Below are 25,473 nucleotides of genomic sequence, written 5' to 3'. Positions count from 1 at the left end.
CCTTCGCTGTCCACCAATCAAAATGTTCCTCTCGTGAAGCTGTGGGATGCTTTCCTCGCCTCCGGCGTTCGGCAGCTTCCCATTGGGCGAAGGGAGGGAAGGACTCGGCCAATGAGATGGCTCGGGTGGGCGGGGACGGTTCAAACCGGCAGCGGTGCGGGGCCGGGCCCTCAGCTGAGTGGGCTGAGCGGGCTCCGTGGGCTCCGTTCCCCGGGGGAGTTCCTCGCTCCCCTCCCGCCGCAGCCCTGCACGATGCAAGCGGGCGGCTTTGACTCCTCTGACGAAGACGCCGCTGAGGAGGACCTGAAGCCGCTCCCCCTCTCCTGGTGAGACGCGCCCGCCTTTTTCCCTCAGCACCTACTCGGGAGTTTGCATTAAATCCCTGTCGTGCCAAACGGGAGGCTTTTCCTGAGGGAAACCCGTGCCGGGCTCTGGTGACCTGCCGGAGGGAGGACAGAGGTTGTGGTTGGCCTGAGGGTGCCCCTGACAAGGGATTAAGTTAATGCTGGCGACCTGTCAGGGGATGTGGGGCCAGGCCACTTTTGGAAGCGTTTGCCAGTCACTGTCGGTCGTGCTGGCCCAAATGTCTCGGATGCTAACGGGGGGGGGGTTTATCAACACTTTCTCTCCTCCTCCTCCTGGGCAGGGGTATGTGATGAAGTACACTGCCAAACGTGCGATTCCCTTGGCTGATGTTGCAGAAATAACACTGGAATACTTCCATTTTATTCTTAAAATTTAATTATAGGTAGGTAACTCTTCTCATAGTCCCGCAGAAAAGGAATGTCTAGAAGTGAGTTATCTCTATTCAGATAATCAAAATGTTCTGGTTTTTTATTTTCTGATAGGTTGTCTTTGTCTCCTGTCTACTCTTCTCAGTTCCTGGGATTATGTTCCCTCCCAGGTAAGAAGCATTCACTGAAATTTGCAGACATATTTGAAGCTGAAGAGAGGTAATACCTTGTACCCCAAAATTCTGTGTTGCGTTTACTGGGTGGGGTGACTCGTTTTGTACTACTGGAATAATTGTTTCAGAAGTACCAAAACTAATCTAGAGAATACCTTAATGCAAGATCATATGGCAGAGTGGTAAGAAAATAGTGGCTCTCTTACATTGTCAGTTAAAATATTTGGCTTTTTAGCCTGGCTTACTATTTATAACAAGTTAACAACAGTGAAGCAAGACTGCTTTGACAAATAATTAATTCCTTTAAAAGATATATTGGGCTCAAATTACATTCACTTGCTGTGCTGACAGTTCTGTACTGCTCTCCCTTAGTGACTGGGTTGCACTACCATGGCCATGATATAAAAATAAACATACACACTTTTACTGTAATTTTTAAGTACCAAAACTGCAGCCACGGTGAATCTCCTTTGGTCACAGAAGAGATGGAACTGCTGGTGATGACAGTGTGAACTTTCCCTTCTTCATTTAAAGCAGTTAATCAGTTTCCATTAGCCAATGCTGAGAAGTACAAGCTTGGGGCTAATACCATACTGAAGAACTAGAAAACAAATGTTGAATAATATTTGAATTTAAGGTATCTGGAAGTGGATGATGGCCAGTGCTGATGAAAATCCCACTAATGCTTGAAAGCCAGTGAATGTAGATATGCCAAAAAATTGCTGCATATGTTTTTTAGCTACCTGAGCAGTTCAGGTAATAGCTATTTAATCTTCAAATGATAATCTCCAGTTGTAGCCCTGCCAATCCTGCTCTTGGTCTGCAGGATTCTGCTGTCAGGCATTCAAAAGGTGTTTCAATGCCCAATCCTGACTGTTGTCAGGGCAGGCAGAAAGGTTGTGTGCCTTGTGAGTCAAGGAGGGGAGACAGAGGGAGGACGCAGTGTAAATATTTTGAGCAGTTGCATCTCACAAACCAAACAATATCTATGAATATCGCAGCGTGGTATTCTGTAGGGGTTACAAAAATGCCCTGGTAGCATGATATGAGGAAAAAGTGGAAGTGGCAATATGCTGAAAATTTAATAGTAAGGAGGATTTTTAATGTGATTTGTGCTGAGTATTAGTGAACAGGGAACTTACTTTCCTGTCAGTCAGTCAGATAACTCTTAAGTGTTCTCTATCCAGCCGTTTTATTTGGTTTGGTGGGGGGGTTTTTGTGTGATTTGTGGAGGGGGGTTTAAGCTGCACCCTGATTTATAATATCAAAAACTTTTCATCTGGAAAATGCATAGAAGCTTAAAATCTTGGGCAGATTATTTTTAATCCTATTACAGTATTAAGGAGATAATGGTGTTTAAACTGTTTTCTGTGCTAACGATCTATTTGCAAAAAATAAGAACTGTGTTTTATTTGGGGTGTAGCTTTGTTGCTTTGTTTGGTCTTGGTGGGAGGCTGTGCTCTGTTCTTCAGCTGTAGCAGCCATTCTGTAAAGGTCACTTACCTGGAGTGGTAATTGTCCTTCATGACTTGTTTTAGGTTGCAGGTTTAAGGATGTTAGAAGAAATCTTCAGAAAGATATAGGTGAGTCTCAAGTACAAGTGCCTCTCACTTCCATGAACAACGTGCAGGTAAACTGGAAGCATTAGTTACTGAGAAGTTAGAGGTTTATTTTGTTTTAGCCTGGAGATTGTTGGAGTTGCTGTTTAATCTGGGTATAAGGCTCCAGACACCAGGTGTCTAAAACAGTGGTGGTTGATTTATACTTTTATGATGGATGCTGTAGTTGTCCGTGTACATGCCACAGTGTTAGAATGCACGGCAGCTCTTTACAAAGTCTTGGTATGTCTGACAGCAATGTCTTTCTGAGTTTTGGCAACACTGTGCTTGGAGATGCAGCAAATATCTTGGCACAGTCACGTTATGAGTACACGGTATCGCTTTCAAGTGTGCGGTGCCACTTGGTGGTTTCTCTACCAAATACTCAATAAGTAGTCAGGGTATTTCCAGGCTGGAGCTATACAGGCCTCTGTGTATCTTTCACAGTAACCACAAGGTCTGCTAAGTTGTGTGCAGGAGAAGGCATCTTCAGAGCAGCTGCCATCAAGATGAATTACAAACTTGTGTCCTGGTTTAACACCAGCCAGCAGCTAAGCACCACGCAGCCGCTCGCTCGCTCCTCTCCCCTCCCAGTGGGACTGGGAGAAGAATCAGAAAGAAAAAAAATAAAACTTGTGTGTTGAGATGAGAATGGTTTCGTAACTAAAATAATATTTATGATGAAAAGGAAGCTAATAAAAAAAAAAAGAAATAAAGCCCAAGAAAAGACAAGTGATATGCAACAAAATTGCTCACCACCCGCTGACCGATGCCCAGCCAGTCTCCCAGCAGCAACCCACCCCCAGCCAGCTCCCCCCAGTTTCTGTCCCGAGTGTGACATCCCAGGGTATGGAATAGCCCTTTGGCTAGTTCGGGTCAGCTCTCCTGGCCACGCTCCCTCCCAGCTTCTTGTGCACCTCCTCACTGGCAGAGCATGGGAAACCGAAAAATCCTTGACTACTTAGCAACAGCTAAAACATCAGTGTGTTATCAACATTATTCTCACACTAAATCCAAAACACAGAACCGTACCAGCTACTGGGAAGAAAATTAACTCTATCCCAGCCAAAACCAGGACACTTGTAATTTCCTCTTCCCAGAGAAAATAGAGATTGGAATAGAACAGATGAAATCATGTAAAGATTTGATCCTAGTATTCATCTGTAAACACCAGCAAAGTAGAGATTAATAGCAGAAGCCCACAGTGTTTGGAAATAGTCATGGCTAGAGATGGGACTGAATCGGGCTAATGCTGGCAGCCGTTAACAGACTGTTCTGGGTGCTGATGTGCTTTCTAGGGAGGCTTGTCTCGAGACTCTGAACTGAGAAAATTCCCCTCATAGGTTACCTGAAGGCAAGTGCAGGAGGGACTCAGTAGACGTAAATGCTGCTCAAAGCAAAATTGCTATCACCTGGTGTCTTAACCTCAAAGATTAAACACGTGAATCAGTACCAAGTAGCTTCTCTGTTTATCCTTAAGCTTGATAGGCTTTGGTTTATTTGCAAGTGTCTTAATCTGTTGGCAGAGGAACTAAAGAACTATGGGACCCGGGATGTATTCGTGCTTTGTACCAGAGGAGAGCTCTTAAAATACCGAGTACCAAACCTTATAGACGCCTACCAACAGCATGGGATCTGTGTGCACCACTATCCTATTCCTGACGGGAACGCTCCTGACATTGCCAAGTGCTGCAAAATTCTAGAAGAGCTCAGAAGCTGCCTGGAAAGTAACCGGAAAACAATCATACAGTAGGTCCTGGTTGCCTCCCTTTCACCTCACATTCCTGTAAAAGATACTGTCTTCTCTCCAAATGCATGACCAGCTGCAACAGAATCCTGTCAAATGCCAATTGCATTCTTTAGGGTTAGTTCAAGCTGTGAAAAGCTGCTTGTTTCTCCTCCTGCACCCTTTTGGAGCTAGCCTGTCCTTTGTAAGATTTGAATCTCCCGTTTCCCCTTGCTCCATCCAGCAAGCGCTTCAAAGCGTGTGTCGGATGGCACCATAGGGCTCCTTGCTGCTAGCCCAGCTGGGTATCGGGTGTACAGTACGAGTTGTAAGCTAAAGCAGCTGTTGTCAGAGGGTAACACACCCTGGGGCTGTTTATCAGGGACTCGGTGGGTTCCAGCAGTTCAAAATTCACTCTTAAATTGCGTGAAACTGGTTTAAAGTAATTTCTGTAGACACTTGTAGCTGAGCTCAGGGTAGAGGGGAAGAGCTTTCCAAGTGCCATGTCCCCGGAATGGTGCTGCTGACAGCTCTCTGCACAGACATTCTCTGAGTCCCTGCTGCTGTCATTAGCTCACAACTATCATCAAAGCCTTAAGCTGGAGTAGGGTTTAAAGAAAATTGAGATTGTCCGTCCTCATGCTCTTTTCTGTCCTCTTGTGCCTTTGAAACCGTTACCACGAATGAAGGGGAACTTTGAAATTGCAGTTTCTTTAGAAAGACACTACTTAAGGTCTGAAGAATAAATGGGAGATAAGCCTTGTAGGTATTTCTATAGAAATTCTTATTCTAACTTTTTTTGTGCCACTGCTCCTCTTGGTTATATTAAGGCAAGAATTGTGTCTGTATATTTACATATTGAGGGGGCTCTGGGTGTTGCAGCTTGTTACAGCCAAACCTTCTCTTCTCTTTCAGCTGTTACGGCGGCCTTGGACGTTCATGTCTCAGTAAGCAGTTGCCTTCCCCTTCTCTGCCTGATTAACTAACCCATCCTACAGACCTGTTGTCATGAGACAGCACTGTCTGAAAGAGGGGGATTCTTGGGAAAGGTGTTGTCAAATGGTAGTGATGTCAGCTGCCTGTACAGAAACTGTTTGTGATGAGTGACAGGAGTATGGGACAGGGAAGGGATATTACCCCTGGACTCGGCACTGGTGAGGCCGCACCTCGATTCCTGGGTTCAGTTTTGGGCCCCTCACTCCAAAAAGGACATTGAATGACTCGAGCGTGTCCAGAGAAGGGCAACGGAGCTGGTGCAGGGTCTGGAGCACAGGTCTGATGGGGAGCGGCTGAGGGAACTGGGGGGGTTTAGTCTGGAGAAGAGGAGGCTGAGGGGAGACCTCATGGCCCTCTACAGCTACCTGAAAGGAGGGTGCAGAGAGGGGGGATGAGTCTCTTGAGCCAAGGAACAAGCGCCAGGACAAGAGGGAATGGCCTCAAGCTGCGCCAGGGCAGGGTCAGACTGGCTCTTAGGAAGTATTTCTTTGCAGAAGGGGTTGTTGGGCGTTGGAATGGGCTGCCCAGGGCAGGGGGGGAGTCCCCATCCCTGGAGGGGTTGAAGAGTCGGGTTGACCCAGCGCTGAGGGATCTGGTGGAGTTGAGAACGGTCAGTGTGAGGTTCATGGTTGGACTGGAGGAGCTTCAAGGTCTTTTCCAACTGAGATGATTCTATGTCATGGTACAGCTCTGAGAATGTAGGTGAGGGGATGGAGGTCAGGCAGGGTCAGTCTTTCAGTGAGACTGATAGAAAGTTCTCTCTTACTTTCTCTGTTTTCACGGCAAATTTTAGTCTCATCTGACTGATGGGATTGCACTTTCCCCTTTTCCCTGAACATCTCCTCAAGAAAAGGAGATGAACCTGTTCCTCTGCATCTCTCTTCAGCCCAGTGTTCCTCCTAAAGCTTTCAGGGGTGTTTGTTGTTGTGTGTGCCCCAAAAGGGATGAGTGGTGAGATTGCCAAAAAAGCAGATGTGGTTAGAAGGCACAAAGAGGATTTAACTGGGACTTGTTCTTGGAAAGACTTTAGAATTTGCCTCCTGAATGCTGCTAGAAAGGCCGGGAGGAAAAAAGTGGGAGGATTTTCACCTGTTTCCAAAGCCCGCAGGCTCGGGCTGGAGCAGCAGGCAGGTGGGGCCAGTGCCAACAAATAGTGTTCAGCAAAAGATCCGCCAGATCTGTGACCCTGATACGACGAGGCTGAGTTTTGCTGGAGGGGTTTTGACGGAAGAAACTTATGACTGTGCAAAAGTGGTACTGCGTACAGCAGGAGGTGCTCAGTAGCACACACGTGTGTATACCTTTCCCTTCCAGTAGCTGCGTGTCTCCTGCTTCAGCTTTCGGATGCGCTGACACCTCAGGAAGCGATCGAGAGCCTCAGAAACTTGAGAGGATCTGGAGCAATACAGACCGTCAAGGTAATGAGGCTACGGCAGGTAATACACATGTCGAAACAGAGCAGAGAGCTCGGACAGTCCTCACCTCCAGTTCCCAAAGGGATCTTTCTGGCTTTCTGTGATGCTTCACAGCTGCTGCTCTCTTGGGTTTGAGCTGCTTTTAGCTCTCTGCTCTCATGCTGATTCTGCCTTGTTCTGCCTCTACTGAGTTCAGCAGCTGTTCTCCTGTCTGCTCTTCACCATCATTAGTAACTTGCTGCTTTCTCCTCCCTTATCCCTGCTCATCACTCACTGTCCCTTTTTCTGTCACTCATGTTCTCCTCAACTTGGGCATCTGCTTGGCTTTTCTGCCTTGGTTTTCCATCTTCCTAACCCAGCTAGCCACGTTCATCTTCTGTGGCTATCACATCAGTGTACTGGCAGTCTTCTTTTAAGAAGTATCCCTAGCACTAGTGTTAAAACCTACAGCTGAAGTTGCTGAAAATAATGGATTTTTCTTTTGATGGGATTTTTAGCTCCTCTGTGTACATACTTCTGTTGATAGGAGTCCTAGATGTTATGCTCTTAGAACAGTTCTGTGTACAGGAAAGAGGAGCTGACATTTAAAAAGTTTACAAAATAGTAGTTTCTGAGGAGAAATTGTTTCCTAAAGACTGTCTCTTTGCTAGCTCTAAGCCTCTCTGGAAGGCAAATTTTGTTTAAACTACTTGTTGAAAATCAATTTCTCACAAACCAAGAGGGCACGTGGGGAGCAGCTTGCATCCCTGGCTGACGAGGCGGGGAAGGATATGGACAAGTGTTATAATTGAACGCCCTGGCGGCCACTTGGGATGGGTGATCTGTCCTTCAGCCTCTGCTGACCAACCTTTTTATTGCATTTTGAACACTTGCATAATTAATACTCCATGTGATGTATGAACTGACCTAAAAACTGTTACTATAAACTGTTGTACGACATCATACTAGCTAAAGGCTGTGTTCTGCGTCATGGGCTCGTTATGGAGAGAGTAATGTTCCTGGTGACCCACGTAAAGCTCTGAATTCTGACGTGAAGCTCCCACCTACTGAGGGCCACGTTTTGTGTTACCTTGAGCTCCTGTGGGCCCTTTCTGAGGAACCACAGGAGCCCAGCCGGGATCCACGTAATCCATGTCTGATGGTGAAAAATTCCAGAGGAGTTGGAGTAAGTACAAGACCAAATAAACAGACTAGAGGGTGCAGTTTTCACCTTGGGGTATCAAACAGCTTTTTAAGATGGGTAATGCCTTTTCTTAAAGCATCGAGCACTCATTCCAGGTCTGGTTGTGCTTTTTCAGCAATACAATTACCTCCACGACTTCCGAGAGAACCTGGCTGCACATCTGGCGACAAAGGATACAATATTAAGATCGGTATCACGATAACGAATACCAGCATGGTGTATCTTTGTGGCTACAGCAGACACCTCGTTCCTGCCCTTCACAGTTTCTCCTCACTACTTGCCTGTGTGACACAGTTCCTCACTTCCAAATTTTGGTGTAAATTTTGGGGTGGGGGAAGGAAATCCTACGGGACGTGCAGCATCTTTCTCTATTTAGGAGTCTTTAATACTCACTGCCTTAAAACTACGTGTATTTGTGTTTGTTACTGTTCTGCCAGCGGCCTGCATGCCTAATGAGCTTTTTTTTCCATATAATAATGACTCTTAAACAACATCTACCTCACATTTAACATCACTCGGTACTGACAGCACACGCGGCTGCTGCCGCTGAGCTGCTGCACTGGTGTTTCCACGTTGCCATGCTATGGGCTGCTCCAGGGAACGTACCAAGCAGAAAGGAGGCCGGGCTGCCAGAGCAGCAGCAGAATTTCAGTTTGACTTTGTTCTACGTAGCCTGAGAATTGGGACGAGCCTCTGCGAGGAAGCAGAATAGCCTGTAACTCCTCCCAGCTAAGCGCAGACTCCTAGTCCCCAGAGGCTGGCTTCTGCGCCAGCGTGCAGGGGAAGGAAAAGGGGAGAAGTGAAGGATAACTCCTTCTCTACTGCCTTTGTAAGATAATCATGCTGGGATAACGTAGCTGGATAAAAATTACATCACTGGAGCTGTTTAAAAAAAATCCCCTCAGCTCTAGTTTTAAACCAAAGGAAAGTCAAGCATGAAAATTTTCCTGGAGCGCTCACCCCTTATGAACTAGTAAGAACTTGTTTTAAAATGTCACAGTGCTGCTCTTAGTGTATCCAGGGATGTTTAGGAATCAGACCCCTCATTGCAAAATGAGGTTTTTACACTGAAAATCTGTGATGAACCAAGTGGGTGGGGGTTTTTTAATCCGGTTATGGTAGGAAGAAACACCGTGCAGTAGCTGTGTGGGTGACATTCTGGCCCAGCACTTCTGCATGCTAACACTAGAGAAAGTAAATAGCTAATAGTAAATAAAGTAAATCAGGTGTGGGCTGGGGACAATCTCACAGCAACGTGCCTGTAACAGTCGACATCCCTCCTGTTTAACTATATTCCACTCCTAAAGACCAGAGAAGAGGAACAGGCTCCTCAAGAAAATATTTAAACTAGTTCTGTTCTATCCTGAGGAGTCATGTTCATCTGCCTCAGTGCCCGGGTGTGCTCCGAGGCCCTGGGAGGAGGTTTGGGCTCTGAACAAAGCCCATGTCACCCATGCTGTGACACCTACCACTGGAGTCGAGGAGCTGCTGCCTCTGGCCTGAAGTCACGTGCAGTTGCTGGCAGCCAAGTGTCAGCCTCCTGTGTCAGCATCCTGGCTGCCCTTTCCTCACAGTTAATTCTCCCAGTGCTTTTTTCCACCCCAAGAGCTTCAAGAATGCAGCTGGTTGCCTGTGTGGTACCAGCACCCCAAGGGTCACCTCCCTGCGCTTCCCTGTTGTCGACAATGACACAGATGCTCAGGGTATATTTTAATAAAGCTTCAGTAACTTTTCAAGTCAGAAGTTGTAACATGAGGCTCTACCACAGCACAGGTGGTTTTGAGCTGAAGTCAAACTCACTGCTTTGCTAATTTTAAAATTTATAGACTCCTCTTAGCAGGTTCCTTGTTGGAACCCAGACACTTGGATGCATGTTTAAAGGTGATTTCCACAGATTGTATTTCATTAGCTTTTACTGCCATTCCCTTCTCCACCCCTAGGGCAGACAACAGGAACTCTTCCAGTTTCCACAGCATGGAATCACTTACAGAAAACAGTCTGCTCAAAATGTGTGTTGTTCCTTCCCTGGCACTCAAACAGAAATACACAAAAAGTGCCTGTCTGGCCCTTCGTCAGTACTTAATCCTTGCAGCTGATGGTTTTCAGATACTATGTATATATCAGATGGTTTAGCAGGAAACTTGCTGACAGAGAGAAACGTTTTTTATTTTCTCCATAATCTTTTGCCTCCTGGAACTCCCCAATTCTATCTACGTGCCTCTCCTCCCGCATTGCTTCTTTCACAGGGATCATTCCAGTAAAACTCCGATGCCAGGCACAGACGACAACGTTCACACCCCCCAGCAGCTGGGTCGGTGCTGGTAGACATTAACTTTGTTTTAAAAATTAAAAGGCTGAAACCGGTTTCTAAGCAGCTTCCTCTGCAGGACTCCGCTGGGTGGCCCTCACACTTCAACACGCTGGGTTCTCATTGGACTTTCTAACTTCTAACTTGCACTTGTGACCTTTCTCTGCAGTGTTTTGACAGTTTAAAGACCTTTGAAATGAGATTAATTCTTCAGTTCTTACATACTTAACCCCAGCGGGCAGGACAGGCTCCAAATAAGCATTTTGCTTCTGGGGTTCGTGGTGGATTTGAGTTCACCAGAACTGCACTGGCAAGCGACAGCAGTTTTCACCTCTGAGTTCCTCTGGTCAGGAATACTGACGTGCACTTTTACATTAGCTGTGTAAAACCAGTCATCGACAGGACAGTGCAAGAGTTGCAAACATTTTGCTAAATATTCCTGGCTGAAGCTGCTCCACAGCTGGAGGGGGGGTTCAGAAGAGGAAGGGGGTTTCAGGGTTTTTTTTCAGTTGAACTCAGTAAATCCTGCATTGTTGATTCTGGTGTGTAACTGGGCTTACATCAGCCCAAGTACCAAGGGAATGAGATTTGTTGAGAAGGCCAAGGAGAGCTAGGGGCTATGAGCCAGTGAGCCTCATTAACCTAACAGATTAATAAATACCCAAATATAAGAAAGGGTTAATTAGTTTTGCTTCCACAGGCAGGAGTCGTATCTTGCCACCATCTCTGAAGGAGCTAAGCAGCAGGAAATAAAAATATTTCTGAGTTTCCAAAAAGCCTTGCAAAAATTCTTCTGTTAAAAGCAAAATATTATTATTGCATAAGGAAGAAAATCCTCTTGGCGGCAAAGAACCAATGGAAAGGACTGGCAGAATGGGAATAAGGGGGTTTGGGTGAGGGACTCCTCGCAGAGCTGGGACCCGGCCTTGGCACAGAAAACACGGGCCAGGAGATAACACCTGCAACAGCCACAAATGTTTGGGGTCAGGGGTTAAAAAAAATTAAAAAAAAATATCTTGTAGTGCTGAACAGTTGAGCAATGATGGCATGTGAAATTAAGTGTCAATAAATGCAAAGAAGAAACACATGTAAAAAAAACAATTTTATAGACATGGTAATAAGCTGTCAGGTGTCATTACTTAGGAAAGAGAAGTGGAAGTTGCCCCAGCACGCTAGAAAAAGAGGAGGAATTCAGAAGCAGAGAGCAGAAAAGCACCACTCTAAAACCCCTGGGCACCCAAATCTTGTGTGATGACAACAGTTCTGGTCTCCTCCACCTTAGAAAAGGAACATTTGTGGAGGAGAAAGGATAATCACAAAGCTACGGAAGGAATTCCCATCAAGAGGAGATTAAATACACTCCTCTGCTTCGAGAGATGACAGGATGAAGGTCTATTTGATCATGCCCAGCATAAATAAGGTGGAAAGGGGGAAACTTCCAACATGCCTCAAAAAATAAGAGCTTGGAGGCACCAAATGAAGTCTGGCAGAACTTTTAAACAAGGATTTTTCACATACTGAGCAACTCCATTGCAGAACTCACCGTCTCAAGGTATCTTCCATCCTGGGCTACGAAAGCGCCCAAAAAGCAACTGGATTCACGGAAGAAAAGTTATTCAAGGGCTGCATAAGAGGCCAACTGCTCAGGGCAGTGTCATGGGCAGGTTTCCAGACACATCCTCCCGCTGTTCCAGCAGGGATGTTCACTCCCTGCCCTGTTTCACATCCCTTTTCCTCAGGCCTTGCCTCCGCCCGACACACCAGGATCGGACTGTCTGGATTTCTGGGCGCAGCCGGAGCAGCCGTTCGTACGACTTTTATTGCATCTAACACCCGAGAGACCCACAGTGAACAAATCAACAGTTTATACAAAAAAGTTTTACTAGAACTCAAGAAACTATTCATTATTCTCCAGCACAGGTAAATGAAAAAGATTCCTAATTATTACTCCTAAATTAAGCAGCTGTTCGCAGTCACAATTTACAATGCAATATTATGGGTTTAGCTGAAACATCTTCCCCCTGCCCCATCTACTATTTATCTGCAGACCCATAAAAAAAGAAAAAAAGCAGGAAATCAGAGCTTCCCTTTTCCAGACATAACTTGATTCAGTGTTCTGTTTTTAAATGGTAATGCAATTATCCATCATAAAACAAACAGATGAATACAGGAAGTATCTGTTCAATTTAAAAACAAAACAAGGCACCAGGTAAAATTAAGTGTTTCTGAATTTAAGATTTCTTTTTTTTTTTTATTTATTGCACTAAGGAACAGCAGGGCAGTTTCATAATCTCACTTTCTGCTTTCAAAAGGTCTGCAGTACTCAAACTCCAGAGTATTTTCATCACTGGGCCTGATAAATGTAGGTTTGTCCATTTGTTAATAAAACAACAGACATTAAAAGAAAAAAAAATAATCATTTAAATTCACTCCTTCGTGGACAATTCAACTTCTCCTATCACAATGGCATACGCTTGAGATTAAAGCAAGGGTAACAGTGAAAATACACAAGTCTCTGAACCATGCATATACAGGAAAAGAATAACCAGATAGAAAAGAATAAAATAAACCAAAAATAGAGCTCCTATTTTTTTCAACTGTGTCCATGAAGTCAACTCTTAAGACCAACATCGCCTACAGGTACAACACACAGCACCTCCAGTCCTTCCCAAGCACTTGGCAGCCACAGCTGATTTAGAGTTAAGAGTGGGATACGCGAGTCCAAAGGAGCCACTACAAAGCCCGGCCTAAAGAAAATCCCTAGTGTACTAAGGCTAGTCAGAAATGAATACCTGCTTGAAGATTATGGCTGTTCCTTATGGAGTGCAAAGTCAAAACTTTTCAAAACCCAGTAACCTTTACATTAATTTACACGTAATTCTTTAATTTCAGTGTCCCAGTAAAATATAAGAAAACAGTCTTTCCACAAGTATAAAATGTGGAAATATTTTAAAAATAGGGGTTATTGTTTTCTAACGCAAATGCGATCATCAGGTTCCATATTTAATCTTGGTAAGAGGTTCTCGTTGTAAAGAATCCATGTTTTGTGGCTTTTGCATGCACTTAACTGGAACAAAGCTTGCTGAATGTCTTCTTAAGAGCTCACCAGGACATAAATCATGCTGGAAAATAAAATAAAAATATTAAGATGCACCATTTTGATTAGCGTTACACATTTAATTACACAGTCGCATATTCTGAGGAGCAAATCTGTGCAAGATACGTGGATTGCGACAAGATTTTACCCAAAACCCATCAGAAGGGCATCGTAAAGCACAACAGGAACTGATGCAACAACCAGTTGTCACTACACCGAGCAACGTTCTAACAGAGAGTCCCCTCTGGACACGATGCCTACGTGTTGGCAGCCTGAACTATTCCGGCTGTGCTGGAAGAAGCGCAGCGTGTGTTGTTGTATTATGTTAAAAGATTAAAAAACTTGGAGCTTTCAAGTCTGCAGTCACGGTGTAGAGATTCAGAATAGTCATTACAACCAAATTAAGACTTGTGTGTTAAAACAGAATAAATGGCGATTGCGGATTCTTTTTCAGGCAAGTTGGCACTATATGTATTCTTACGCACAAAATTTCTCTTGTGCACTGAGCCAAAATTTCAGACCGAAGATTAGATGGGAAACAGAGGAAAAAAAAAACAAAACTTACCCATATAGGTAGTAAAAAAATGATAGAAGGTAGAATGCTAATTTGCACCATCCTTCTTTCTGGCAATAGGCTAAAATATCTGCATTCATGATGGTTGTAGGATCATACAGACCAGGGCCACTCATCACAGGTCTACTCATGTACCTGAAAGTGATGCACAGTTAGTTTTGTGGTGACGGTGATGGGAAATGTTGGTTCCTCCCCCCAACACCCCAGTAATACCGGAACCAAGACAAGGAACCGCGCCCCTTCCAGCAAAGCCCATCAGCTCCGTGTAGGAGACGGCGAACTGCGAGAGCAATACGAAGCTCCCAACTAGATGTAACTATGGAAGAGCTTTCCCAGACGGTGCCGCGGCAGCTTACCTCAGCCTTAAACCACGCTGAACTCTGGTGCACCAAAAGGAAATAGGACAAATTTATAAATAAAGTGAAAAACGGGATTCCTTGTGGAAGGGTTGGAAAAGCTGGAGAAGAGACCAACGTAAAACCCTACGTAACCTACAGGCTCTACTCACTAACAAAACGCATGCTGGCTACCGTGCTGGAGGAATACTCACTACAAAATGATCCTGAAATTGTAGTTTAAGGCGGGCTACTAGCTAAAGGAACCGTCCTACCTCCACCCCCCCGCCTCTGACAGATACAGCCGCGCAGCAGAAGCTGGTTTTGCTGGGTTACGTTTCAACCAGACCAGCTCCCCGCACGGGACTAACACCAGCACAAGGAGAGGTGGTGCCCAGGTCTTACTGGTAGGAGGAAAGCGGGATTGTCGCTCCCGCTGGCAATCCGCGCCGTGAACCCGTGGTATCAGCGCGCCTTGGACGCGTCAGCCGCCTTTAAGGCGCACGCAACGCAACCCAGCTCTTGCGTAGCACGAGAGAAAAACAAATAAAAATGACAGAGAAAGCAAAGTGATGGGTTTTGGTTTATAGCCATGACGTAAACTTTCTCAGTGTGGTATCAGAAAGCCAGACACAGAACGCTCAACAGGAAGCGCTGCAAGGGGAGAATGAGGAGCAATTAACGTGAGTACAGAGATACCAGACTCGTCAATATTACCTCCAAATATGATAAGCCAACAAAGGCATATTGAGACCCAGTGTAAGCCACTCTGCTGCACAGAGAAACATAACACAGAAGAATGCATGGATGAGGTACTCTGGAAGTACAAGCTGGAAAAGAAAAATAGGAGTTAGAAGTTCTGATTAACTCAAAGGAAAATGTGTGGTGTTTAATCTATTTTGGAGATAAGCTATTGCTTAAAAAATATTCTTAAAACCAACACTATCAAGAACAAGACTGCAGAATGTGAAAACAGCAACCAGCAGTACATGCCTTGCTGTTTTCACATGATTTTCATGAACCAAGAAGAAAAATTTATAAAGTGTAATGCTCAGATCAATAGTTTTTTTTAATTACTTCTATTAAACCAAGTGCACTGTTAACAGATTCCACACTTTATACGTGACCTTCATAACAGAAGAGATCATCAAGATATTTCTGCTCATGCAACAGAGAAATATCAGTAGGAAACATGCTCCATATAACGGAAAGATAAATATATATAAAAATATATAAAGGCAAAAAGATGTTTTGTGTTTCCCCATTCTACAGCTTCGTTTTGGTATTCACACATACATCATTTTTCAGATTCAAACCATTGCCAAAATGCAATCCCTTAGGCAGAGCTTTACCAAACGAACTCAGCAGTGAGGTTTAGGCACGGCGGCCTGCGGACACGCGCTGAGCTGCCTGCAGCGCAGGAGGGCACGGCAGCGGCTACGCACGTACCGGCTGGGGCGTATTAGCCAGCTTCGTGTTCCTTCACAAGGACCTGCTGTGCATGCTTTATCGCATCATGCTGGCCAGCAGAAGCCCACAGAGCTAATTATCAGTTTACTATGAAATCACAGAAAGCGTGAAATGCCAGGTAGTGTTAGTGTTATTAATAGGAATCGTATGGAGAGATACATAGATTAAACGCATGCAAAGAGCCAGCAAAATCTCACACCCACCGCAAGAGTAAAGTTTTCGAAAACAAGTCACCCCAAAGTAGTATCATTTACTCCTTTATCACACAATTTGGAAAGAAGCAAACCCAGTAAGCTTCTGACTTCTCACCTCGGGGCCTCATGAAAAATGCTCCATTTCTACCCAAAGATTTAAATTGTCTCTGCGTGTGTGCACACATACACCCCCCCATGCTCTACCCGCCTTTTTTTGTGTAATATGACTAACATTGCATAGGATGACTACCCTGACATTCCAGTGTTTTATAATTTTTTTCATTCTCTCTCAGCAGACATTTCTTTTAAACTCCAAAAATATCTTCCTAGAAATCTAAAAACTACCAACAGACAGACATCCTCACCACCTACTTTGCTACAACATTCTGCTTCTCTAAATGAAGAATATCAAACAAAGCAGACTTGCATCAACATCAACAAAAATAAGCTGTCATAGGTGAAATATTTCAAGTAAATATTTTGGTCCAGATCCTTCTTTGTATACTTACCATTTACAACTTGGCAATCATTTCTAGGAGAACAACCACCACCCTATCCAAAACACAAAGCATTTGGCAGCCTGCCAAGACAGATTTACCAGATCTGAAAACCTACACACACCTCAACACACATTTTTCTTTTATCTTGCTTATTATACCCCGCTCCCACAGAATACCTGTCTCCTTCAAATCTACCACACTTGATCCTCCCTGGCCGTCCTAGAGGAAAATTAACTACATCATATTCTACCATGGTATTTATCAGAGAAGCGAGGGAGGAAGAAATCTTGTTGCTGAGAAGAGATACTACTATAATAGGAGCAGGGAAGCAAAGGCATCAACAGTGCACTAAGCAGTTACTATTTTGGGCTAATCTTTCTACTGAGGCATCTCAATTCCCACCAGGATTTTTGATTCTTTATACAGTAAAACAACCCTTCAGCGTGTTTTTCCAGCATCATATACTGGATCCCCTCAAGAGTCTGAATCTTATCTTCACTTTTAGTGGCTAACCTACTTTCACAAGAACAGCAAATATTAAGTTAATTCATATTTTCAATTCACAAAGCTATCATATAAATAAATACTACATGCATGTGGGTTAACAGAAGGTTAATATTTGCATTAAACATGCGCATTGTAGTACTTCAAAGGTTGCGATAAGATCAAAATGCATCAATGTAATGAGAATCTGCCTTCCCCCATACTGTAGCAGAAATGGCTGTAGAACAGACCAAGCAAGGGAAACTGTTAGATGCACAATATCTGAGCAGCAAACCTCACCGAGATGCAGTCCTCTGCCTATCACCTCTTCTCCTCCCCACCCGTCCTCATGCCGTAATACTCGCTGCCAATTTACGTGATGGATGTCTAACACGCATTTCCCCCACCCCACAGCTACTGTAAATTGATTTTTCATTTGTATAATTTACTTAACTCTTCAAAACACAATGACGTTACAGTCCAGGCTGCACTGCTGTGCTGCCCCTGCATTCGACCTCAGCCTGGGCACACCAAGCCAAAGTAAAAAAACACAAGAAAAGCACAAAACCCTGCTGTATCAAACGATATGCTCTTTAACAAGCATCCCTTTTATTATTGGCCTGTTACAGATGCAAGCAAATAGTTTGCCTCAAGTTCTTTTCATAAACCAAGGAGGGTCAGAGTTGCATCCAAGAGAGGCCACCAAGATACGCCCCTGATCCTGGAACATAAAGCAGAGAAGTGAAGATAACGCCTACCACGTTATGCCCACCTAAAGCCTCAAATGAGGTCAGAATTTACGTGGTCAATGCTTAAAAATCACCTATAATCTCAGAGTTCAATAAATCTTCCTTGAAAAGTACTATTTATTTCTACCTGAAGTTCAGCTGATCATTAGGACGTATATAACAGGCATGTAACAGTTTTCCCCACTTCACTGGGTAAGCAAGCAAAATTGTTTTGCACAAAATATGGAAATCCATGAAGTTGTTATAAACCCCAACAAACAAATAACGAGCAGATGAACAGGCACACTAAAACAAAACAGCTTAATAGTATTACAAATGTTCCTAACAAAATGAAAGTGGCATTAAAAACATTAAACTGAAAAGCAGTACACACCTTCAATGCAATTTTGACTCTTTTAATCTTTTTGACCTTTTCAACTGTCTTTGTGCCGAAAACGTAGAAAGCAGATTGAAAGAATGTTAGTACGACAGCTGACAAGATCACCAGCAGATTAATAACAGTCAGAATATTCAACTTGAAAGTAAAGAATCAAAGAATTTTCCCTAGAACTTTTATCAAACAGCTAGGTTTTGTCAACCCAGATGCAATTCTATTGCCTAGTTCGATTATATCAAGGTAACACCAAAAATAAGCATTTCACATATATTTATTTAAAAAAACCATTTGCCACGCTACTTACAGGATTGAGTGTATTACATTGATCTATGGGATTCTTGTAATCAGTCTTCAGTTCATCAAAAGCTATAATCTAGAAAAAAAAAAAAAAAAGGAAACAGTTGTGATTCTTCAGTCCAGGAGCAACAATGTATTTTCTCCATGAAAAGTAACATTTTTGGCACAGAGCTATAACACTCAACCACTGCCACTCTATTCAGGAACATAATTTCTCCTGAATAAAATCTAATACCATAAACCCACAGGTAAGACACATTTGAAATAGGTTCTACAGACAAGAAAGCAGAAGATACTTCAGGCATTCAGAGACCTCTGACTCTGCCCACACTCCACCCTTTTACCTCCCCACCAGCAACAAATTTCCAACATCCCTTTCAGCAGTTCTGAACCCCACTCGCAGTGCGCTGACCCCAAATGTCAGAAGTGACTCTTGGCTGCCAGCAGGAACCTGACACAGGGTTCATTAATGAAGAAAAAGCAACAGCAATCTTAAAAGCAGACAAATGTTTTGTCTCGTTATCAAAGTAAATCCTGATCCCACATGTATGTCCAAAAGGTGCATCCATAAAAAAACAGGTATATTTGACCTTTTCGTGCCATAAAAATCAGGCAAAGATGCAGCATGAAATACAACAAAAGCCACGTCTACAGAACAAACGTCATGCCAAACATTAAAAAAGTCTTAAGACCAATTTATTATCAGTCTGAGGTTCATCTATGTTCAGGATAAGCCCCGATATGCTTACAGGACAGGCTGATATTAGTACGGAACGGTTTTTGTTAAGGATAACTAGGAAGCTTGAAACAGCGCCAAGAACAACATCCTCCTCACGTCCTCGCGTGGAGCAGTATCTCACAGCTCATCCAAGGCAAGCTCCTATCTGGCTAGCTCTCCCTGTGTCAGGCTCAAGACAGAAAACTCTCAAGAAAATATTAATAATTGAAAAAAATATCAAAAATTAAGTCTCAGTATAAAGCATGAAAAGAATGTAGTACGTAACTCATTCCTTCTGTTAAATAAGAAGCCAGATTGACTTCAGACTAAAATATTTTCAACCGCTATTTTAAAAAGGCTGCACTCATTTAAAACACCTCTTAATGAAATGGATGTATCTTATATCAGCACTTGAAAATCCACGTTATTCCCAGACAAGCACTGCCAGATCTCCACATCTTCAAGGCAGCGATGAAGGCGGGATGAGATGGGATCCCTCAGCTGCCACCACAGCTCCACGAAGGCCCTGGGGAAGCGGCGCAACATTTCCCCGGCTGGGCCCTTTCGGAGAAGCCGCTGGGCGCCCCCCCCAGCCCCCGGGCAGCGAGGAGAGCCCCCCCCGGGAGCCCCTAGCTCTCACGCTGGGGCTCTGTGGGGAAATCCTTCGGGGGTTCCTCACAGGAGACCCCCGCCCCACGCCGCGCCCGAGCAGCCAGTCCGCTGCTCTGCCCGGGCCGCGGTTTCACATTCGGTCTCAGCCCGGCCTCGGTGGTGACTCTTCCCCACCCCAAACACCCCGCGCTTTTCCCGCCTTCCTTCTACTGGCGGTTACCGGCGGCGGGACGGGGTGAGGGGCAGCCGCGCCTCGGTGGCGGCGGCCGGTCTTTAAACTGCGCCGGCACCGACACAAAGAGCGGGAAGGCACGTCCCGCCGCAAGCGCAGAGACGGGGACCGCCCCTTCGGGCGGATGGACGGGCGGACGGACGGACCCCTCCCGGGGCGGGCGCGGCAGAGCGGGCCGGGGAGCGCCAGGGCCAAGGACCGCACCGGCAGGACCCGCTCCCGGCCGGGCCAACACCTCAGCCCTGGTGGCAGCAGAGGCGGGACGGGACAGCCCGCCCCTCAAGCCTGCCGCCCTCCCTCCTCCTCCTCTTCCTCACTCACATGCCAGATGGCGAAGAAGATGAGGGCGGCGGTGAGCAGCAGCGCCAACATGTAGCAGAAGGCGGCGAACGTGAAGGCCATGGCGGCGGGGCCGGGCGAGCCGCGGCGGGGCCGGGGGCGGCGCGGGGGATGCCGGGAGCGATCATTCACCGGCCGGGCCCCGCCCCGCGGCCAGCGCCCCCTGCCGGAGCCCGCCGGCACCGCCGCCAGGGCGCGGGGGCGCCATTTTCTCGTGGGGTGGGTTGGGGTTTGCTGTTTGGTTTTTTATTTTTTAATTATTTTTTTTCCCCTCTCACACGTTGATATTGACAGTGAGACACGCCGCGGACGGCGTGGGGCTCTCCCGGGCCTAGAAATGAGGCACGCACGTACACTTCTGCAACCCCACGGGAACCAAAGAGCAAGGAAACAGCAAAAAATCAATGAAAATTAAATTAAATTGTCTCTGTGTGTGTGCACATACACTCCCCCCACGCTCTACCCGCCTTTTTCATGTAATATGACTAACATTGCATAGGATGACTACACTGATATTACAGCGTTTTATGATTTTTTTCATTCTCTCTAAGCAGACATTTCTTTATGGCATTAGTTCAAGTTAGGCAATAAAATGTTTTTCAGGTTAAAATGTGGGAGATGGGTGTGCGATCACAATAAATGTAGTGCTGTGCTGGAGGGGATGACCTGGTACGTATGAGCTATGGCAGGAGAAAAGGGAGACAGCAAATTTCCCTTAGGAAGAAATACTGGAAAAGGGTGCGCCGGGTGTGCCCCGAGGAAGGGGTAACTGGTTTGTACAGTCCCAAATTGATACCATGTGGAGCCTGCTCAAAGGAAACAGCACAAAAACCTATCAAGAGGAGAACATCGCATATTTTCCTTCTGCGGGGTCATATAAAAGTTGTTTCCATTTTAAGCAAAGATACCTTGCAATAAAGGAAAGTGTGGGTAGTATTTCTGCAATCATTTCCTCCAGACGAGCAGTGTAAGTAATGATTTCCATAAAACTAACAGCTGCCAAATAGTAAACAATGTTTTCTAGTGATACAGAATCACAGAACCATCTCAGTTGGAAAAGACCTTGAAGCTCCTCCAGTCCAACCATGAACCTCACACTGACTGTTCCCAACTCCACCAGATCCCTCAGCGCTGGGTCAACCCGACTCTTCAACCCCTCCAGGGATGGGGACTCCCCCCCTGCCCTGGGCAGCCCATTCCAACGCCCAACAACCCCTTCTGCAAAGAAATACTTCCTAAGAGCCAGTCTGACCCTGCCCTGGCGCATTCCCTCTTGTCCTACCGCTGGAAGCTTTACCTGCCGGAAAGCTTTACACACAATTAATTGTCACAATGAGAGATGAGCAGAAAATTTATTTCCGTCACCAAAATAAGAGGGAAAACTGTAGCAAATGTGCGGTCTTTAGGAAGTCAGCTGTTGCGAAGATAAAAGTTGATCTTTCAGCATAAAATCACTCACCCACAAACTTAATGCTTCATTAGGCCTTATTTATTAGCACACTTTATTTCTTACTTCGAGTAGCCCCGAGCCGTGCAGATACACTTATTCCCAAGGCCATTTCACTGGGCTTTGCTGGACAGTGTTCAGACTCCTCATTTCAGGCTTTTCCTAAAGCCATTCAGGAGGGTCATTTGCATCAGGAAAGCTGTGGGAGGTGAAGAAACAAAGGGTGTGTGCAGAGATGTTGTTAGACCTCAGGACTGGAGAATGCTGGTCTTCCACCACATTATGGAAACAGCAGTTTGATCCATTCGAGGTAGATATTTACTTAAAAAGGCACGCAGATATAGTGACCATCACTGCTTTGACCTCTTACGCCTCCCTGGTGGGGCAAAGCCCTACAGAACTACAGATGCTTTGGCACTAAGTCTGTTAATATAATTAATGAAGGAGATCTGGCTCCCTGTAAGACCCACTACAAGCCATCGGGCTCACCTATAACACAGGAATTTGTAGTTCAAGACACATAAATATGCACTAAGGACTCGACACAGGATGACGCCAAACCACCGTTCATAAAATAAAGAAAAGGTATACCAGCCATGTACTTGCATTTGCAATTAATACTGGTTCTGCCTCAAGGAATGCAATGTTTTATTCCCTCTGATGCTTGCATACTATTCAACTGCAATTATCTTGTCAGGAAAAGTGGAAGGCAGCTGTAATCTTGTACAAGAGAGATTTGTGCATTGAAGGATTTCTTGTATTATAGATTGTGTATTTAAGATAACACAAAAGGAAATTAAAAGCAAATTCTCTAGAAAATGGTCCAATCAATTCTCATTTCATACATTTATTTGGGATCTCAAATCAAACAACTGACAATCTTTTCACACTTTTCTGCGATTAAACTCTGTAAACAGTGTAACGCAGTGGTGATGGGGAGATGGCCTACAGCTCTTAATGCACTTTCCCTTTAGCCCAGACTCATTGAGTTTAATCCTGATTGGAATCCTAAAGGAAAATGACAGTGTCTGTTCACTTCATCTTAAATCCTTCTCAAGTATTTGTCCTTATCGGAAAACAGTCATATAATCAGTCATAATTCAGCGTGTTACGGTCTGCTCATAAGGAAGATTTAGCTGAAGAAAGACTCTGGCAGGTCACGACAACAGTGCTTTGGCAGAGAGCCGTGAGGGAAGATTACAGAGCAATTGCTCTGAATTATCATGGTAGAAATGCACGGGTCAACCACATTCTTCAACATTAAAAGTAATATCCCTGGAAAAGTGGTAATTTCTGTTATAGATATCAGGGAAGAATCTAATACTATTGAACTCAGTAATAAAATTCCTGCTGACTTCAGTAAAGACTTTGCTAACTGGGTGTGCTGGGTTTGTGTGGTGGGGTTTTGGTAGCAGAGGAGGAGTGTGGCCCCTGTGAGAAGCTTCTTGAAGCTCCCCTGGCTCCAAGTCAGACACGCCTCTGGCCAAGGCCAGGCCAATTAGCGATGGTGGCTGAGCCTCTGTGATGATGTATTTAAGAAGGGGAATCTGGGAGGGGAAGTGGGAGTTGTGAAGAGGAGTTGCGAGGGAAACACCTCTGTGAACACCGAGGTTAGTGGAAAAAAGAGGGGCGGGGGGTTGTGGTGAGAGGACAGGCTGTGCCCTGCGCCCATGGAGGTCCACGGTGGAGCAGATGCCCACCTGCAGCCCATGGAGGACCCCACGCTGGAGCAGGGAGCTGTGCCCGGAGGAGGTTGGGACTCAGGGAAGCTCCTGCTGTCGTAGTTCAGCGCTGGGAGGGTTGCAACGTGTGGGAGGGATCCACGCTGGAGCAGCTTGGGAAGAGCTACTGCCCGTGGGAGGGACTCACGCCAGAGAAAGTTTGTGGAGGACTGTCTCCTGCGGGAGGGACCCATGCTGGAGCAGGGGAGGAGTGCGAGGAGTCCTCCCCCTGAGGAGGCAGGCACATGGGAAACAATGGGTGAGGGACTGACCACACTCCCCCTTCCCTGTCCCCTGCGCTGCTGCCCCCGGGGGCAGGAGGTAGAGAAATCAGGAGCAAAGCTGAGCCTGGGAAAAAGGGAGGGGTGGGAGGAAGGTGTTTTTAAGATTTAGTTACACTTCTCACTGTCCTACTCTGTTTGTTAAGTGTTGTTGTTAGTGTTTGAATTAAATTGATGCTCTTTTTCTTCTCCTATCAAGTCGGTCTTTTGCCTGTGACCATAAAGGCTGAGTCACCCCTCTCTGTCCTTATCTCAATTCCTGAGCCTTTTGCTTTATTTTCTCCTCTCCATCACTGGTGGGGAAGGACTGAGCGAGCGGCTGCGTGGTGCTCAGTTTCCCTCTGGGCTCAAACCATGACACTGGGGTTTCAGGAGAGGAAAATCTCAATATTTATCTACAATTTAGAAGAGACTCTTCAAGTACCTCTAATGCAGTCTAGCAGAGGTCACCTTTCTGCACACCTTTTACATACACATCAGAAGCAGCAAAAGCACACAATCTCCCCACTCATTTACCTCATTTATGTGCTAACAGATATCAGGATGGAGGACATCGGTTCACTGCTCAATCTTAGATCAGCAGGATGCAAAAGATCCCTAGACTCAGGAGTGCACCAACTTCCTTTCCGAACCAGCAAATATCTTTTCCTGTTGCACTAAATAACTCATCTTTTGAATCCCTGTTTAGACTCTACCATTATGTATGTGACCACATAAACAAATTAATGTTATAAATTCTTTTGCACATGAGAGTAAGTCTCAAGAGAAACAAGAATCACATTTAAAGCTCAATTTCAAAACGCAGGCACTGCCAGGCATCTCACCACATCTCATTATGGAATCCACTCGTGGCCTCAATCCCTCCAACATTTACTGTCAGATGGCAACAGTTTCCTTTAATAGGCTAAATACTGAATACTCAACCTGCCCTTTTAATAACAGGGTTTGTTTTTCTCTTGCAGCGTAGAGCTCCTGTTAACAGCTCTCCGTACAATTCTGAGCCTATGGCATAATACCAGCGTGTGTGATCAGGCAAAGGGACCAATAATTATTTTTTCAAGAACTATTTTACAATGCATTTCAGGATTTGGCCACTCATTAACAAAGTAAGAGGGGGATTTTCCAAAACATTCTGCGTTAGCCTAACTGTAGCAGCGATGACTCCAAAAACATCACCCTTAGTCCTTAGCTCTTCAAATAACAACTTTAAATTCTGATCCAAATATAAACCAGTGCATCAATCTCAGCCTGAATAAATAGAAACTGAAACCATAGTGGTAGCTTTTTAAGATGGTGGTATGTCTGGTACTGAATGACAACACCTAAAAAAAGTCTTCCTTGTTAATTATTTCACTGCTAATTGTTTTAGCAGAAACTCCATCACCGCTGGATATGGTGGGAAGATTGCATCAAGGTAGAGTCAGGGCAGCAACTCGCTGGGACAAATGAGGCGTTCACTCTTCCACCCGCCGTAACATCATTATTGTTTCTGCCCAAAAGGAGGGAAGAGACACGCGGCTTCTGCTTTGTGTCAAAAAAAATTACAAATACACAGGGCTCGGTGTCTTGTCAACAGCCAGAAGACACAGCCCGGTTATCACAACCTCACGTTTCCCCCCAGCAGCTCTGGCAGTCCCCAGCAGATCTGCAGCATGCTTGAAAATTTGGGAAGAAGGATAAAGAGTCAGCACGGGACGCAGGAGACTTCAATCTCCTTGTTCTCCCACGGACATCCCATGTGGCCTTGAGTATGGCATCTTCAGGCCCAATGTGTATTTACATGCTTAAATCATACTAAGTAGGATTTCAGAAGCGTTCATCTACATCTAAATGCCTTTACAAATCCTGCTTTTGATCTCTCCAGCTATAGCCGTATTATTAAATCAGCTCAAGGCTCTACCAGTGCTAGAAATCC

General features: G+C 45.2%; 2 protein-coding genes across 3 annotated transcripts; one reads left to right on the top strand and one right to left on the bottom strand.

Annotated features, from left to right (window-relative positions):
- The first annotated feature begins 220 nt into the window (after window positions 1–220).
- CDKN3 (cyclin dependent kinase inhibitor 3) lies at window positions 221–8,231 on the top strand. Of its 2 annotated transcripts, none has more exons than XM_074865262.1 (7): window positions 221–326; window positions 849–904; window positions 2,446–2,490; window positions 4,032–4,254; window positions 5,147–5,178; window positions 6,545–6,645; window positions 7,941–8,231. In XM_074865262.1, exons 1-7 carry the CDS (start codon window positions 253–255, stop codon window positions 8,025–8,027), a joined length of 618 nt encoding a protein of 205 aa, XP_074721363.1. In that variant the 5' UTR covers window positions 221–252; the 3' UTR covers window positions 8,028–8,231. The 2 variants fall into 2 exon arrangements, with proteins under 2 accessions (XP_074721363.1, XP_074721361.1); XM_074865260.1 differs by having other exon boundaries at window positions 6,542–6,645.
- Window positions 8,232–11,996: 3,765 nt separating this feature from the next.
- On the bottom strand, window positions 11,997–20,292 carry CNIH1 (cornichon family member 1). Its single transcript, XM_074869177.1, has 5 exons — window positions 20,092–20,292; window positions 18,216–18,284; window positions 14,857–14,969; window positions 13,796–13,939; window positions 11,997–13,255 (listed from the first exon to the last, which is right to left on the bottom strand). The coding sequence occupies exons 1-5, from the start codon at window positions 20,170–20,172 to the stop codon at window positions 13,228–13,230; spliced, it is 435 nt and encodes a 144-aa protein (XP_074725278.1). The 5' UTR covers window positions 20,173–20,292; the 3' UTR covers window positions 11,997–13,227.
- Between the last annotated feature and the right edge of the window lie 5,181 nt (window positions 20,293–25,473).

Source organism: Strix uralensis, chromosome 4, assembly GCF_047716275.1.
Source record: "Strix uralensis isolate ZFMK-TIS-50842 chromosome 4, bStrUra1, whole genome shotgun sequence".
NCBI classification, from domain to species: Eukaryota; Metazoa; Chordata; class Aves; order Strigiformes; family Strigidae; genus Strix; species Strix uralensis.
This window is presented reverse-complemented; position numbering and strand designations above follow the sequence as displayed.

Coding starts and splice junctions, on each gene's coding strand:
- CNIH1 (XM_074869177.1), bottom strand. CDS start 20,172: ATGGCCTTCACGTTCGCCGCCTTCTGCTACATGTTGGCGCTGCTGCTC. Junction 18,285..20,091: donor TCTTCTTCGCCATCTGGCAT/GTGAGTGAGGAA, acceptor TTTTTTTTCTAG/ATTATAGCTTTTGATGAACT. Junction 14,970..18,215: donor AATGTAATACACTCAATCCT/GTAAGTAGCGTG, acceptor TTTCTTTTCCAG/CTTGTACTTCCAGAGTACCT.
- CDKN3 (XM_074865260.1), top strand. CDS start 253: ATGCAAGCGGGCGGCTTTGACTCCTCTGACGAAGACGCCGCTGAGGAG. Junction 905..2,445: donor GGGATTATGTTCCCTCCCAG/GTAAGAAGCATT, acceptor GACTTGTTTTAG/GTTGCAGGTTTAAGGATGTT. Junction 2,491..4,031: donor AAATCTTCAGAAAGATATAG/GTGAGTCTCAAG, acceptor ATCTGTTGGCAG/AGGAACTAAAGAACTATGGG.